Source organism: Tamandua tetradactyla, chromosome 11 (assembly GCF_023851605.1).
Source record: "Tamandua tetradactyla isolate mTamTet1 chromosome 11, mTamTet1.pri, whole genome shotgun sequence".
Lineage (NCBI taxonomy): Eukaryota > Metazoa > Chordata > Mammalia > Pilosa > Myrmecophagidae > Tamandua > Tamandua tetradactyla.
Genome location: NC_135337.1, coordinates 25,669,400 through 25,687,610, shown reverse-complemented (window position 1 = coordinate 25,687,610; position 18,211 = coordinate 25,669,400). Strand labels below are relative to the sequence as shown.

Here is an 18,211-nt window from a genome sequence, read left to right as displayed (position 1 = left end):
GCACAATGGAGATGAGGTGGAAAGTTTCCAATGATTATTTTTAGATTACTGAATATAGTTTGTGTATGGGTATTTGGGTGATATCTACCCCACATAATCAGTGATGTGAATTATTTGGCTATCTGTATTGTTCTGATTAATTATGACTTAAAAGAGATCAATCCATAATAAGTAGTATTTTTACTACCACATATATTGAACTATTGTTCTTTAACATAGGGCTAATCAAATGCTTGGTAAAAATCAGAACTTACTTTTTATTTACTTGAAGGTTTGGCCTAAAGCCTTAGCTCAAAATGAATTACTTCATTCCTCAAAGCAGCAAGTAAGAGCTTTCAATTTCCTATTTTTGTCAATTACGTAATGATATATAATTGACCTAAAATATTTAGAAATGAAATATATACATGTAATAAGAATTCAAGTTTTTAAATTAATGCTAAATTAGGTTGCTTTTCATTGAATTTTATATACATTTCTTTTGCTTTTTCTCTTGCTTCCCTCATGCAAGTTAATCTCATATTTCTACCTCACATAAAATACACTAATATTTTATATTCATATAGTCATCAGATTATGATAGATGCCTAGCCTACAAGGCTCTTGTAACATAGCATAATATGCTTAAGGATTAATTTGTCTCTAACTTTCAACTTATAATGTGGCCTATATTTTTTTCTAATAGTAATTTCTATAATGGCATAATGGTAAATCTCATTATTATACTTAGGCAAATGCAAGCTAGGATGATAAGGACTAATACTTTACTAAAATGCTATTATTCTTGTATTTTAGCAAATAATATGCTTGTCATAATAACTTTAAAATGGGACTATTTAATGACCTGATAGGATTAACTCCTTTTTGGAACAATTAATTACAACCTAAGAATAACTTACGCTGGATGAAATTGGTATGCTAGAAGGAATAATATTTTCACAGATTTCCTAGAAAACCCATTTGATAATTTATCACTCACTTCATTGTATGTTCAAAACATGTTACTTGTGTTTTAATTACAAATGAACAATAAAAGTAATGTCAAGAAAAGTATCCTTACTTGGCCCCTGTGCTGTAATAAAATGCTTTATTTTATTCTTTGTTTCCTTCTACCCTATAAAAGTAAACCAGCACCTTCATTAAGATGGCTATTATTTAAAAATGGAAAATAAGTGTTAGCAAGGATGTAGACAAACCTTCATATATTGTCGGTGAGAATGAAAAATGGCACAGTTACTGTGGAAACAGTTTGGTGGTTCCTCACAAAGTTAAGTATAGAATTACTTTATGACCTCAGCAATTCCATTTCCAGGTATATATCCCAGATAATTGAAAACAGGGACAAAAAAGAATCTTGTATATCAATGTCCATATCAGCATTTACAACAATAGACAGAAGGTGAAAGCAACCCAATTGTCCATCAACTGCTGAATAAACAAAACGTAGTATATACATGCAATGAAATATTATTTAGCTATAAGAAGGAATGAAGTTTAGATATGTGCTAAAGCATGGATGAACCCTGATGAAACCTTGTTGAATGAAATAAGCCAGATATAAAAGGACAAATATTGTATGACTTCACTTACATGAAATATCTAAAATATGGAAATTCAGAGATAGAAAGAAGATTACAAGTTACTAGGATATGGGAAGAGAAGGATGGGAATGATGAAATGTTTGGGGTGATGAAATGTTTCAGTAATGTATCGGTGGCAATAGTAGTACAATAGTATAAAATAACTAGTGTCACTGAAAGTAGTTAAAATAAGAAATTTTAGGTTGCATATTTAGCAAATAATATGCTTGTCATAATAATTTTAAAATGGGACTATTTAATTACCTGATAGGATTAACTCCTTTTCGGAGCAATTAATTACAACCTAAGAATAACTTATGCAACATAAAATTATGATTTAATGTAAAATGTAGACATAGTAATAAGTATTAAGTAGAGTTGTAATGCAGCTCACTAAAACATATTTCTTTTGTTGAGAGGATAAACATAATAATAATATTTTTAAAGTAAAAGATCTCCATTCCATCCAGATAAGGATACATTAATTCCTATTAAGGAAATACGCTTTTTTAAGAACCAAAGATAACATTTTTTCAAGTAAAAGATATCCATTCCCAATTTCTCTCTTTTCTGAATGTGCATTAATATGTCAAAACCCCAAAGGTGTACTTCCATGTAATTATTTAGATTTTTAAACCTAACTTCATCAAATTGCTGGAATTTCTGTGTCAACTCAGCAAGTATTAAGCAGGTTCCATGGGTGTTCAAGACTATTGACTCTGTACACCAACTAACTGACTTTAAAACACTGAGGAAGGGTGGGCCATGGTGGCTCAGTGGCAGAGTTCTCACCTGCCATGCCAGAGACCCAGGTTCGATTCTCTCAGCTTTCTCATGCAGCACAGTACAGGATGATTCTGAAGACCAATTGAGTAATCTCATCAATGCCTATATGATGATTATGTTAACAACAGCTATTTATTTGACTCCTACATATGCTAATTTTGGATCAGATAACTATAAAAAATGCATTAGAAGGGGAGGGCTGGAGCTAGACACATAACATTCATTCATCCTTCCCCAGAGCATTCTATCAGTCAAAGATTTCTACCGTCAACAGCAGAGGAAAACAAATACACACAGAAATCTCCAATAATTTATTTGTCTGTGTAAGAGTGGTGTTCTAAAGAAAATAAATTTAGCTTACATACTTAAAAGTGTCTATATTTTAGCAATTTCAAAAGGATATTGATATCATAAATGATCACACCTTCCAAAAATATGATTTTTTTCTTCTTTAATCTTGCTTAGCATTCTTGTTTTTTTTATTTTTGTTTGCATATGATTAACTAGCACAAAAAGAAACTTGAAACTAGTTATCATAAAGGACAAAAAATGGAATTAATCAGTGCTAAAGTGATTATATTTTTACAATAGGTCAAACATACTGAAACGAAACAGGTTTTGATTCACCAGTGGCACAAAAAAAAACACATTTCTACCTTACACATTACCTTCAAAATTAATAAAAATTCACTAATTTAATTCATAGGTAGTTATTCTTATTCAGTATTCAGATGAATCTAGCCATAATTCATTTATCAGTAATAATTTTCCTGTGGTCTTAATAAACTTTACTATAGTACAAACCCATTCTTGTCTTTTGTAACACAATGATGGATATATTTGAATAAAACTTTAAGGACATGTTCCAACATAATACCACTTTACTTCCCTTAGCCCTCAGGAATGAGACTGTGATCTGGACTGATAGTTTTTACTTCCCGGCTGACGTCAATAGGAGCTAACTGTTAGAATTCATGATGAAGAACTTAGAGAAGAAAAAAATAGTAGGGGTGAAAGAAAGTTACAGAGGTTTTGTACATCAAATGCTATTCTACAAGCTAAAATTATTTTGTGTGCAAATGTTTCCTGTTTCCTAAATTATCAAGAAATAATAAAGCAATAAAATCAAGCATTAACCATAATTTTTGAGATATACCTTTAGTACTACCAATCACTTTGTAGATTTGTTGAGTTCAGTTCTCACTTATTCCGTCTTTGATTTTAGTTCATAGATTTATTTTGTAATTTTTTAGATCGTGAAATCAAGTACGAATTTATTTATTGAAGCTTACTTTAAAAAGATAAAACATTATATCTGACAAATAAAGTAATTAGCAGATTTATTATTTTAGTAATATTATAAGAAATTAACAGAAATGAAAGGAAAAAAGTATTTTTTGATAGAGCTTCCAAATAAATTATTTGCTAAAATATTAACTAAGACGTGAGGAAACTGGGTGCTTCCATGAAAACCAAAATGTGGAGGGCCCATCTCAATCTGATTATTTTTAAGTGCTACTACAAAATGATCAGTGCTGGACATATCTTCTGTTGCTACAACAAGTAATATGTTGGTATTCCATGAACAAATGCATATTCTCAAAACAAATTAAGTCAAGAGTAGATAAAATTTAACTCATATTACACATGGATTCCCACTAAAATTTCTTCTTATGCCTCAAAACTATAAGAAAATATAAGCAATTAATGTTCTCAACATTTTGTTGGTTCAAAGCCTGCTGGCCAAATCTGATCTTCCTATGTTTTGTTTTGTTTTTAAAATAAAGTTTTATTGGCATATATATCCATACTCATTATTGGTATGTCCTCTACTGCTGCTTTTGTACTACAAAGATGGAGGTTTGAGTAGATACAACAGTAATCATATAGCTAGCAAAATCTAGAATAGTTACTATCTGTCTATTAATAGAAAAAAAAGCTAACTCCTCATTTAACACTCGTTTTACTAGTTAGAAATGCAAACAGAGTGTATTTAAGTTTGAAGTTTCAATATTCTCTATATGATTTCTCCCTCCAAACTGGTTTTCCAAATGAAATTGGCCCTTTCTCCTCATCCCTTTGACATTCAATTGAGGACTTCACAACATCACATAAAGATAAATGTGATTTTATTTTTACTGCTAGAAGTTCTTTTTTGCTAATCCATTCTGTTGATTCAATTTATGCCTAACCTATATATTTTTAACATTTCTTATATTTTTAAAACCACTGCAAATTTCTGTTGGAATTAGATACAAAAAGGAAAGTAAATTTAAAAATCATTATATGAGCAATAGTATCTTAGAATATTGGTTAAGTGTAGGGCTCTGGTTTCAGAGAAGCCTTGATTCAACTTCAGGTTCTAGTATTGAGAAAGTTATAAAATAACACATAGGAACAGCTTACTATTAATAAATAACAAATAAATAATAATATCAATCTAAAACTGTCCTTGTGAGAATTAACAAAATAATTTATATAAAGAATTAGCCAATATTCCAAGAAATTTAGCTACTCTATTTATTATATATATGTACTATATTGTCGTATTTATTAACTCCAATAAAGTTGTTTTATTGTTTTTCTAAGTAAATTGTAAGCTTTTAAAGTTATATTGCAATCTACAGTCCCTGGCACACTACTAGGCACGTGGTAGTACTTTAATATTACTCTAAGCTGTGTTGAGCCAACTCAGCTTAAATATGACTTTCTTCCCCTATACTGGGTGTTTTAATAAAATATTTGAATAACCCAAATATCAGTATCTTGTCCTCCAAATTTAAGTAATGAATTAAGAGGTGGATGCACAATTTATGTTAGACACGTAAGCAAAATGAACATCTGTTTACTCTCTGCTATGTGAGTTTTGGCTGGGGTTGGGAGTGTGAGCAGAGTCTCTGGTGTGTAATGTTCCTTCCCTCTGCACACCAGGTGGCACTGCATGGTTAATCAGAAGATCGTAAGACACATCAGGACTCCTCACGTTTTTGTAAGGATAAAAAATAAAACTTTAAACATTTTTCCTTAAATGTCTGTAATATACTCAATAATATACTTAAAAGATTTAAGTTGAGTTGTCATTAAATCGTTATTTCAGTACTGTTTTTCACATATATTAAATTGTTGATACAGCGCAAGTAATATTACCATGAAATATGTGTTTAGGAAATTAGGAAAGACTATTATAGCAAAACTCAGTGCTTCTCCAATGATTTCTATTTATTCCCTTAAATTCATTTGTATTGCACAATACAGCCTTGGGGAAACTAGAACAATATGATTGTACTGGATACCTTCTAAACAATTCAAAGGCAGAATCTGGAGAAAAACTGACTTGATATAAATTTCAATTCAATGTTTCTAAAATTTGTTGCTTAAAATAAAAACAACTTAATGAAATCTCCTCTTAGAAGTGATGGTCTTACTTTAAAATAAACTGCTTTTAAGTATTTTATGTCGAAGAAAGTCTTTAAATATCACAGAAAAAGAATAGACCATTCTATCGAATCTTAGACAAAGTAGGTATAGCCTATTCTTTATAAATTAGAAATAAATAGTAAATAAGAAACAAAATTAGCCTGCAAAAGCTTCACATTTCCACTTTTTGGAAAAATTCTTTAGAAATATATCCTGTTTCCCCACAACTGCTTCAACCTTTTCCTTTTCCATACCATAGTTCATGCCTCTTTCACTTAATCCTTCTTTCCTCATGTATAATGGTCTCCATGATTTCATCCAATTTTACACAGTGGTGATTCTCAAAATAGTAAAATAAACAAAGCTGTATAGTGTGTACAGTGAAAAAAACTATCTAGTAATATGTTTACTAACTCTAACTAAAAGTCATTGATTTATTGTGCACAGCATATCAATGCAGTCTTGTATTCTAGATTCAATCGCATTGCACTGAGAAGTGGGGTGTTGTCCTGTGGTGTTCCTCAATTCTTACAAGACAATAACTACTACCTTTTTTGACATCTACTTTTATTAATTATCTTTCTATATCATACATATGCTAGAAATGGAAATAAGAGATGGGTGGCATTCTACCTACCTGTGAATGAAAGTCCAGATTTATAGGCTTATTACTACACTAAAAAAAAAAAAATCCCAACATGATGCCCATAACATGTGTTCAGTCGTAACTTCTTCTAAGGTGAAATAAGGATTTTCCTCTATAGATATGTAAAAAGCAGCCATAAACAACAGTGGAAAGAAAACATTGTACTTAATCCAATCATTTCCAACTCTATTTTTCTTTAAAAAAAAGCTTATTAAACTATTTGGGAACTACTAAAAGCAATTTAATGCATGAACAATGAAAAAGATAAAAATAATTTATTTTCTCTTTCTTTAATTTAAGAAACTAAGTGAAATCATACATATATACATATCTTCATTCCATGAAATCTATAATAAATCCCTCCACGCCCATGTCAAAATTCAAATGGGTTTGCTATTTTTAAATATAACTTACAGTTTTTCATAAATTGTTTTAAATAAAAAGAACAAGGGCTATAGAATATTTTAAAATCTCTTGTATAGTGAATTACCATTTTTACTGTAATATATAATAAATGGATGTAATTAAGGAATTACTTCAGTAGATAATGAGCATCTACAATATTCCAGGAATTCTACCAACAAAAAAGGGTTAGTAGTTTTATAACATTTTCTTGTATCAACTTCATTATAAAATACTTTTTAAATACCCTCAAGTAAATAACATTATCATCAAAAGTAATCAAAGCTGCCTTAAGGATATATACCCAAGATTGAACATAGTTATATAATACCTGCCATAATAGCAAGGTATAAAAGTAAGAATTGCACTAATTATAACATTTTGAATCTAAAATTGTTGCATTTGAGTGGGTAAAAGTTTGCATTTTGTTAAAAAGGAAATAAAAGGTGATGATTTGAGAGATGTGTGAAAGACTAAACCCTCAAGAAGTTGTTACATTGTTAACTCTCTTTTATTTTCCTTCTTCCAATTATTCTACTTCAAAAAACTATATTGAGGTTGATATGTCAAGAACTGTACTTAATTTACGGACTATAAAGATAAAAACAACTCAAAACCTACACTCCAGTTTTTAATATGGTGGGAAGAGGAAGGAGGAAGAGACATATGCTCACAACCTATATTCATTCCTGTAAATGAGGCATCAAAGATTTTGCTATGTATGAACACGGAATAAACATTTATTTTAGCTGGGTAAATAAGAAAGTCTCATGAAGGAGGGTTGCATCTGAGATGAATCTTAAGTATTGACTTTAGCATATGAAGACAGACAAAAATTTTCTTAGTAAAGAAGCCAAGGTGCAATGGTGCAAGTTATTTTGGGGAAATGGCTAGATATTTGTGGTAGGAGTACCCTATAGAGTGGTAGATTTAAGGTGAGATAGGAAGATTTGGGGAGTTGTTATAGACTGTTGAAGGTCATACTAAGCACATCTGACTTATCCAGACTTACTTGTTTCCCCCCGTATTTGTAAAGGTGATCGGCTCTTAACAATCTGCTTCTGCAGATTAACACACACTTTCTTTAGACATGTTAACATGGCCAAAGAAGATGTGCCTTCTATCTATTTTATCTCCTAGAGTTTTGCTTGAACTTATTAAGTGATCATGTCATGAACTCTCAACTCTAATTCTGTTTTCCTCGTTTCCAAATTCTCGGGGGCCAGCTCCAATTTTACCCAAGAAGTTACAACCTTACACTTACAAGTGATGCTAGATTAAATAAAATTGTAAAGTTTAAAAAAATCAAATGTGGATTGAAAAATATGATCTATTTTAAATTAATTCATCATTCATCAAAATATTCATCATTATTTTAAATTAATCTACACAGAATTGTGGATATTGCCTACACAATTTCAGTTTTTATCTGGAGGCAGAAGTAAAGAAGATGGCCTGTAAATCTTATTCCATTTTCTTCTAAATAAATAGGAGGTATATGCGATTTTGTACAATTTAGAAATTCTGATTAGGAAGCTAATCAAGAATAACTTTTACAGAGATGATGCTGGTTCTAAAAAGGCATAATAAATTTATCTAAAGGCCACACTAGCAAATTTAATACCATATTCTCCAGATGGATTTTGTTCATTATAATTGTCTACTTTTCAACTGTTATAATATTTGGGAATCTTCACATTAAAAAAAATCTTTTCTGATAGTAACTGAAAAAATGATTGATAGTAACAAGGAGAAAAATGAAACTAAATGTAAAACTAATTCTTCCAGAATATATAAAGCTACTGTGTTTAAGAGTCTTAAGGGAGCTGCCACAATGGAGGCAGGTGGCACCACCTAACATGGGACTTTCAGTCATTATATCTGTAACAATCTTTTATATTGAAGTAAGGATATTTATTTGTTAAAGTTTTCCTATTTCCCGGTAAAACTTACTTTCCATAGCTTGGTTACCATTTATGAGCCTTCTTTAACCTCCCTAACTCTTAAAATTCTTATCCAAAAAACTGAATTAATAATGCCTAGCCCAAGGGCTATTTTAAGAGTTGGTCATATCAGGAATTGAGCAGGGACTATTTTACCCATGACTGCTACTCTTGCCACTATCACCATCACAAACACCTCGCTCGTGTGGCAGTGTGTGCCATTCTCAACACCTGACTTTTGATCTCTGGGTGGTCATCATATCACATTCCAGCTAACAGCACTGGGAAAGAATGAGGAGAGCACCCCCCTCCCTTTTAAAATTTCATGACCTAGAATTTGCACATATTCCTCCTGCTTTTATCTTATTGTCTACAACCTGGTTACATAGACATACCTCGCAGCAAAGATTGCTGGGCAATATAGTCATTAGCTGCATGGTCAAATTCCAATTATACCTCTACTAACATACAGGAAGGAAATAATAGATATGGAGTGGGGAAAGAGGTCTGCATCGTTGTTGTATGTGACAAATGGGCTACTTATTGAAAGAGATCAGTAAAGCACAGCAAAGAGGACATTTGGTCCTTATGACAGCGCTTACATATTGCTTATATAGTTCACTACAATACAGGACACGTATTCCAGTGCTTACTCCTCCAAATTAGGAAAAAATAGATACGTGAGTGAAGTTTAATTGCAATATAGAAGCATGGTTAATGAACAGCATGAAAGAATGGGAGGCTGCCCAATAACAGACAGCTATATGGCAACAGAAAGGTCATAAATTCACAAATCAGCAATCAAAAGTGTCAAATAAATATTTCCTGGAGGATAAGGCTACTTCTCTTATACAGACTGACACTTTTCCTTTTTGACAGGATGAAACTTTCCTGTACATATTTCATAGAAAATACTGAACTGGAACATAACTGCATTCTTCACATCACTACACCAAAATGTCAAAAGATTCATTCTCAGCATGAAAATGCACTGCAACACAAATAGAAAAGGACTCCACACGCTAAGTGCGGCATTCACACCTCAGCGCAGAGTCAAATGGAGACCACTGCATCGGGACCAAGTGTAGCATTATCAAATAACATATGTAAGGGGACTTAATGAAATGAAACACAAAGAAAAAGTTAGAATGTTGTTGATTCTTAACAGGTGGAAGATGTCTCTTATGGCTATAACAAATTCAGAGTGATCAACCTTTTAATTGCTCCAAATTTCAAAGTAATTGGCTCCATATGCAGTTTCATTTGGAGGTATTTCAATGTATTAGCCCTCTTGGGGGCCCTATCTCTGCAGTACAGAGACTCTTTGCAGACAAAGTTCATGACGATTCGTGTATCTGCATTAGTACATACTTTTCCATTAATGGAAAATCTATCTTTTAGGTACAAACTGCTGTAGGAAAGCACAATGGTGAATTTCAAATAGGTTTCTGATAATATTACTGACATTTAAGTCCGTTTTGCCTGACGACATTCTTCACTTATTACTGACCAAACAATTATGAACATGTGATTTATTGAGCGTCACAAAAATGTACTGATTCACTTTTCCTTATTTCTTTATGCTAAATTCTTAAGACAAGTATAGTGTTGAAAAAGAAAACCAAAGTCTGAAGCAGCAGCTCTAAAAATGGAAGCTAGGGAAAATACCAGACCTTCTGAACTTACTAGTATTGACACACACCATGATTACTATACTTTTTTTTTTTCAAGAATTTATTGTGGATCATCACTGTACTTTAAATGAAGATAATGTACAGAAATACTGATAAAAATGGCAATCCTCAATATTTCTGAAAGGAGGGAAGTTGAATAGAGACGTTAAGGAATTAAAAGACAATGCAAAACTTAATTTTCCCTACCACAATTTTTCAATTATGCAGAGACTGAAGGAAAAGGTCTTATACTTGGCAGCAATTATCTAGAAAGAGAATACATGACATTCTGATAAGACTGATTCAGTAGGCTAAGAATCGCTCCTAATTATTTCACTCTAGAAAAGCTATGAATAGGGTTACCACAAATAAATGTGCCCAGTATGCGACCACTTAAAAGAGACAGGATAGCGTTCATCTCTAAATAAATTTATTAGTTAGATTTTCATTTCAAAAGATGTGAACTGCAAGACAAAAAAAATAAAAGACAAGGATGGATTTATGGTAAAAATAAGTAACACTTAACATTTTCAGTTTCTATGGCATGATTATCCCTAGTATAATCATATGAAAGAACAAATGTAAAGTTCATAAGACAAGACCAAATTAAAACAGCAGTTGGTTCACTCTGGTCTCTCTGTAGACAATAAGTAGATGGAAAAATGTTAGATTACAATCTCCATTGGGATATGTAGACAACTATGGAAACATAAGGAACATTAAGAGCTTTAGCCACTATACACTGTTTATATAACTTTAAGAACTATGTTGAATATCTTTAAAATTCTACCAGCTGTGAAAAATCTTTGGAAATTTTTGAAAAAAAAAGTATGAAAAAGGAAAAAGAACCAAGTTTTAGTATCAAGAACCAAGATTTAGTATCAATCTAGTCCATTTGCTTTCCAATGAAGGGAAAGCTACAGCATCTACACATCTTTGCATGCCTCTAAGCTCAGAGTCCATGATTTCATCATATGACATGAAATATTTTGCTTCTCAGAGAGTTTCAGGGGTGATAATGTGGTGGTGAGAGGATGGGAGGATGACGACTGTCTTGCCAAAGTCATCATTCATAATGAAAGTGGGAAGTACAAGTTATAAAATAGAAATCTGGTTCTTTGACCACTCCTTTCTATCTGAAGTTTGCTGAACAGATGCATCATCTATCATGAGAATGTTTGAAAGGCAGTCATTTTCTGGATAGTTTTGGGAAGCAAAAAAACAATGTTATAAATAAAAGTATTTAAAAGTAAATTACTCACCTATTCCAATGAAGGCAGCTTTGTAGCCTTCTTCTTTCAAAGTGCTAAGTGTCATTTCATTCACTGAAAGCCTTTTACCAAAAATGATCTATAGGAAACAAAAATTATCCATAAGGAACACCATTTTGAATGGCTTAACTAAAATCTTAATCTTTAACATTGAAAAGAATGAAAATCAGTCAAAATTATATGTATATATGTAAAAATAAAACACTGACTTGTTTTCTTTAATTATCAAATGCATTTTTGCCTTTTAATGAAGGGGCAGAAGCAAAGCCAGTGTAATTAAAATACTGTTCAAGACACTATTCTGGGAACTTTAAAAAGTAAAATGATGACTAAGACACAGTTTCTGCCTCAATGTGCAAGCAAGTCTGGGCAGAAGGTACACATGAATGAATATAGCATAAAACAGGGTTATATTCTCTATGAACTCATGTCTACATGCAGAAAGGAAGTGGAATTTCAATCTGTTTTTAAAAATACCATATTGAATTTTGATGAGATACTGTGTAATAAGGATATGGCAGAGTAACAACTTGAGGAGGCAGAGGGTAGTTCCTCCTATCAAAAGTCACAACACCTTGCTCAGTTCCCATACATGAACCAGTTTTCAGATGTAGAACACACTCACTGATGAGGGGGCTGAGTCCCTTGGAAGAAGGTATCGTAATAATTATCCTACTCTGATAATTGACTCAGGCAAACTGACTCAGGCAAACATACACTAGAGTAAGGGGAATAACCTGACATTGCTATGACTATTAGACACAGGTCTTTACTGATATTAATAATTTGACCCCCAAGAGTGAAGACCTACAGGGACTAAGTTAATAAATGGGGCCTGGCTAAAGTCTGGCTTACAGTGAGTCCATTGAGTCTATAGACCCAGACCATGTTCATTCCATCCATCTCTGAATGCATAATTGGAATTGATATACTTGTCAGTTGAACTAATTGACTTAAGTCCCTGGTCTGTGGCGTAAGATCTATGCTAGTAGAGAAGGCCACAAGGAAACTTCTGAAGCTCTAGCAAGAAGAATAAACCAAACACAACATCACATCCTAGAGGCAGGTGGAGTGGGGAGGAGATGGCGGTGGCCCCACCATATCTCCATTTACTTCATTAGTCTGGTTCCTGGAGAAGGACAGTAAACTACTGTAGGCTTACCCCAGTAGTAGCCTTGATTGCAGTTGCTGGGACAGATGTGTTATTTTTTAGACAGTCTAAGGCCATAAGTACCTGCATGTGGCCATCAATGTGGTAAATGTGTTGCTTTTTATTCCAATTAGGAAAAGGGATAAGAAATAGTTCACTTTCATGAGGGCAGATAACAGTATTCATTAATACTTTTGCCAAAGGACGATGCCAACCTTCCTCTTTAATAATATAATCTGAAGAGATGTGGACATGCCACAGAACATCACGGTTACCCATTAACTGAGGACATAATACACACTGAATAGAGTGAACTAATATGCTGGAGACTTTGGTAAGACATGAACCTTCTGAAGATTAGAAACCAGCCACTTAGGAAGTTGGGATATTCAGTGGTCAGGTATGTGCTGATATATCTCCTCTAAGTAAAATAATAACTACAATAAAAAAAATGTTACTTCTCACATTCCCCATCACAAAGAAAGAAGGACAGAGGATTTGGAAGGTTCTGAAGGTAACATGCACCTAAAAACAAAGGTCACTAAACTGAATCATAGTGGAAGAACAAGTTCTACCCATGAAACGACAATAATTGAAACTAGCATGTATAAAGTACTTAATTAAGTTAAGGCTCTTTCCTAAGCATAGACTCATTTAATCTTCACAACAGCCCTATGAGGAGGTACCAGAATCTCTATTTCACAGATGATGATACACAGGCACAAAAGAGCCAAGGTAACATTTATGGATGTCACATATGTAATCTCAGAGCCAACATGCATGACAGTTAGGTTCTGTGTCTCTTGAGGTTAAAAGTGCAGAAATGACAGCACTCCCAAAGAAATATAAAAACATGTTATATGTGGAGAACTACTGAAAATGTCTTTCCAATGTGCCAGGAATGAAGAAAGATGTAGCGGGGAGATGATTGGGACTAGACCATTGAGGACCATTATGTCTTCTTAAAATACCAATTGTATTTTTATACTGTCAGATAGGACAACTGTTTCAATGTTTATATACACAGGCTACCAAGATGAGATTAATATAAATATTCAGAACTCTGGAACACAGAAAATACCATGGAACAAACCAGAACATTAATTAAATACTTAATATTAAAAGCATTTAATAGTAACTAATGATGAGTATTACTATTAACATTAGAATTAGAAACTATTAGAAGTGTCTAATAGTGAAATTTAAGAATTTTAATCTATTCTATCTTTTAAAGACTAGTTTTCTCTTTAACTAAACAATTTATGATCACACAGGAAGATGATTCCCGTTTCTTATATAAACTAAATAACCTTAACACCAACATATAATAAAGATCAAACCTAAGAAAGATCAAATATTCTTAATAAACTATTAACACATTGAATAAGCATGCAATTTCCAAGTTGATTAGTGGGGTTGAGTTGATCCTCAGGACACTTACTTTAGGCTTACTTTCTCTAGTGCATTAGCAATAAGATTTAAGATCATCCTCACACATCACACATAAAAATGCACACACCATCCTTCTTGATGTTGTGTTTGTGTGCGTATGTGTTTATTTGTGTTTATATGCACAGCACTTTAGAGGAAGTGGGAACCAAAAAGGAATGAAGACACTCCAGTTCTTCTTTGATAGTAAACATGCCTTTGAGTTTGTAACATGTATAAAGGATGAACAGACTTTTTATATTTCTATGGTCTGATTACAAGTTAGTAGGCAATAGTGTGCTGTTAGGGAAGGAGAAAAGCTTAATTAAACTTTTCAGTGGGAGCCTGGAAAGACAAGCAACTTGATTTGGGGGATAATCTTCTGGGAATGAGATTAGCAAGACATTGCTATATTGTGGACAGATATTTTGGGAAAGATAGAGGATAGCCATAATTGAGTAGCAGCTCCATGGTGGAAAGGAGAGCAGAGGATTAACAATATTTACGGGAATGACAGTCCCGGGACACTTCAATATCTGTGATGGGGAATCTAGTCAAACTTCCCATTCCTGAAAGCCTCAACCCTCAAACAATTGCCATGCTATCATCTTTCTGACCGTTATCTCAGTCAGAAAGAACAAGAAAGATACTCTGGTTAAAAAAAAAAAAAAAAAAAAAACAAACTTAAAATCACAGATACATTGTACCTTGTGAAAATGGGCTGAGATGTGTTAACACTTAACTAGAACTAGTATTAAAAGACAACTACAGGGCGGGCCGCGGTGGCTCAGCAGGCAAAGTGCTTGCCTGCTATGCCGGAGGACCTCGGTTCGATTCCCGGCCCCAGCCCATGTAACAAAAACGGAAAAACAAAATACAATAAAACAAGAAAATGTTTAAAGATGTTTCTCTTTCTGCCTTCCTTCTATCCTTCCTTCCTTCTCTCTGTCTTTCCTTTAAAAAAAAAAAAGACAACTACAGACATCAAAAGCATCCAGGCATCTCATATGTTATGAAACCTTAACATAATTTTTTAGTGGGTGTTAGAAAACTTACATGGTGGTAATTTTGTCTCTGTTTTTATTCTTCCTTGCCCCCCAAAACTGTTATATATGTGATTGTTCCAACTTGATGTTCTGAAATATGGATTATACTAAATATTCTGCCTTCCTCTACCCAGTTTGGAAATACATGATTGGATTACAAAAGCCTAATTCAAAATAAAAAATGCACTTCATTTCAGGTTCTGTATTAATAGCCACTCTATGTAAATAGGAGGGCAGACTAGCATAGGCCCTGAGCCAAACTTCCATCTATTAAATAAATTGTGGCTTAATTAAAACTTTGACTTTACATCCATGCTATACACACACACACACACACACACACACACACACACATATATATATATGTACATTTACATCGTATTATTTATTATTTAGGATTAAGGTTTATAACATTGCTTACAGTGGAACTCTTTCTTCAAATAAAATATTACGTGATACCCATTGTAAAAAGAAAACAGATGGTAATGCACACGTACTTCACAGTTCCTGGACAGAATCCTGGTTTAAATAGAAAAAATATTTCCAGATGCTCCACAATAGGAAAAGACGATGGAAGAACTTTAAAAGTAATATTTAGCTTTCTTTAGACTCAAAACTTATTTCATCCATTATTGACGTACATGGTTCCTTCTAGCAGATATATATGATTTTATATTCGTTTTCTGATAATAACTTGCAATAATGCAAATCTTGTTTCATATAACCATGATGAAAACTAGGCTGATGTAGTGAGGTTATCAAGAAATATCTCTTAATTGATATATTGAATCAAATGAGTAAGCAGAAGAAGCATACAGCAATTACAAAGCAAATTTGATCAACACAGAATTCTATAAAAATATTTTGTGAAGCTGCAAATATCTATATTTTAAGTATAATTAGAAAAATTACTTTAAAAAATAAAAATGCACAAAATGAAAGCTTTTACAATTTTAGACTTGTAAAATGAAGTCATTAGATATATTATAATGACTATAAAACAAAAATATTCATTCTCATCCAAATTCTGAGTTGTGCAATAAATATAAAACAGTACTTAGTCTAAATGAGCCAAGCTAGTAATACTGACACATATATCATAGGAGACCCTTAAATGCATTTAGGATTAAAATTAATTTGCAGAGCTCTATATTCAGATTTATACTATAATATTCAGAGATTTCATAAATATATAACAACAAAAAGGCTATTTCTTCTAAAGAGAAAATAATTGTATTATACTAGAAATGATCTTTTAATGTGAAATCAATTCAGAGCATGCTTTATAAGTTAAAACTGTATCTCCTGCTGATACGGAAAGTGAAAAGAAAAATTTAAATGCTATCATAAACATGGTACAAGGGAAAAGAAGTAATATCAAACATGGAAGAAAATCATAATTTGCATAGTTTAGAATGACCTCAAATTTTATAAATTCAAGTGTTGGTGACTCACTTATTCAATCACAATTTGCAAAATTTAAACTTATGTGAAGATATAATTTTTCAAAAAGTGAAAAAGTCTCAAACAGTAAATATTACTGAGGTATCAGTTTTACTCACCATGGTCTGAGAAGTTTCAAACATTAAATGGAATTGTATGTGATTTTATTTCATTCAAGACAAAGGCTTAAAGAACAAATCAGATACAACACGTTTTATAGTCCTTTATTAGATCTTCTACGTGGGTTTAAGTAGGTCAGATTCTTAAACAGTTATTAAGGAATGCAAAAAGACAAATACAAATGATTCAGCTGTTTTTTTTTTTTTTTTAAATCACCTTTGGAAATGGATTGACATATGTCTAAACCCTGAATTCAAAGTCAAATGACACGGGGTGCAAGGGTAGTCCAATGATAGAATTATCACCTGCCATGCAGGAGACCCGGGTTCGATTCCTGGCTAATGCTCAACCCCCAACCCCGGCAAAACAAACAAACAAACAAAAATTTAAAAAATCGTGCTGCAATAATGGGATATACACATAGAAAAATAATGAAATGTGATCCAACCATACAGAAAAAAAAAATCAAATGACATAAGGAAGGTAAAAATGGGGGGCAATATACTGAACATAGAATCTAGGAAGGTGAAACATTTAAGTGATTTTTTTTTTATCCTAGACATAAACTAGATGGAGCTTTTCAACAACAACAAAACAGAAGGGCTCATTAGAATTTAATTTCCAAGTTCTCAGAAGGTAAGGCAATGTAAGAGGAAATAAATGGAAGAAATGGTGAGCAAATCTCACCAACAGCTTTAAATACAGAAACAGTAATTAGAGGTGGAGGAAAACAACTGCACAGATAGGCAAACTTGTCTGTTGAACATTTACAGCAAGGAAAAGCTAGAAAGACATATGCTGCCAATCTAATCCTCTAAAACAGAGAGCCAGCAAACGAGAAACTGCATTAGAAAGGTGAACCTTAGTGCCCAAGCCAAGAAAGAGAAAAAGAACAGAACCCATGTCCCTGGGATGGTATCACCAATAGTTACGGCTCTTTAACCCAAATTCTTCTGGAGTAGATTCCCTGAACTAACTGATACATACTAATCAACAAGACCCCAAGCTTCAAAAAGTAGAAAAGGGCTTTAAGAAAATTAGATAGATAGGAAAGTGACCTAAGGAAAATTCACAAATTTTCTTTTAGGAAAAGTACCTACGTATTTCTTTTGGGGAAAACACAGGATGTTTGATACATTTCTCTTCACTCAAGAATGACAAAAAAGGAAAGCAAAACAAAACAAAATCAGACAGAATACTTATTAAAAGATTCTGTGACATAAAAAGACAGTAGCATTCAAGAAATAGGCAGAATGAACTTTTGCAAACAATTTACTTCCAAAACCATAAATTAGCATGACATCTT

At 32.6% G+C, this 18,211-nt stretch overlaps 1 protein-coding gene across 1 annotated transcript in view; it reads right to left on the bottom strand.

Moving 5' to 3' along the window:
- Positions 1 to 18,211, bottom strand: part of DPYD (dihydropyrimidine dehydrogenase) — a 961,456-nt gene that overhangs the window by 636,972 nt on the left and 306,273 nt on the right. The window contains 1 exon segment of the mRNA XM_077120172.1: positions 11,710 to 11,797. Coding sequence (XP_076976287.1) covers positions 11,710 to 11,797 — 88 coding nt within the window.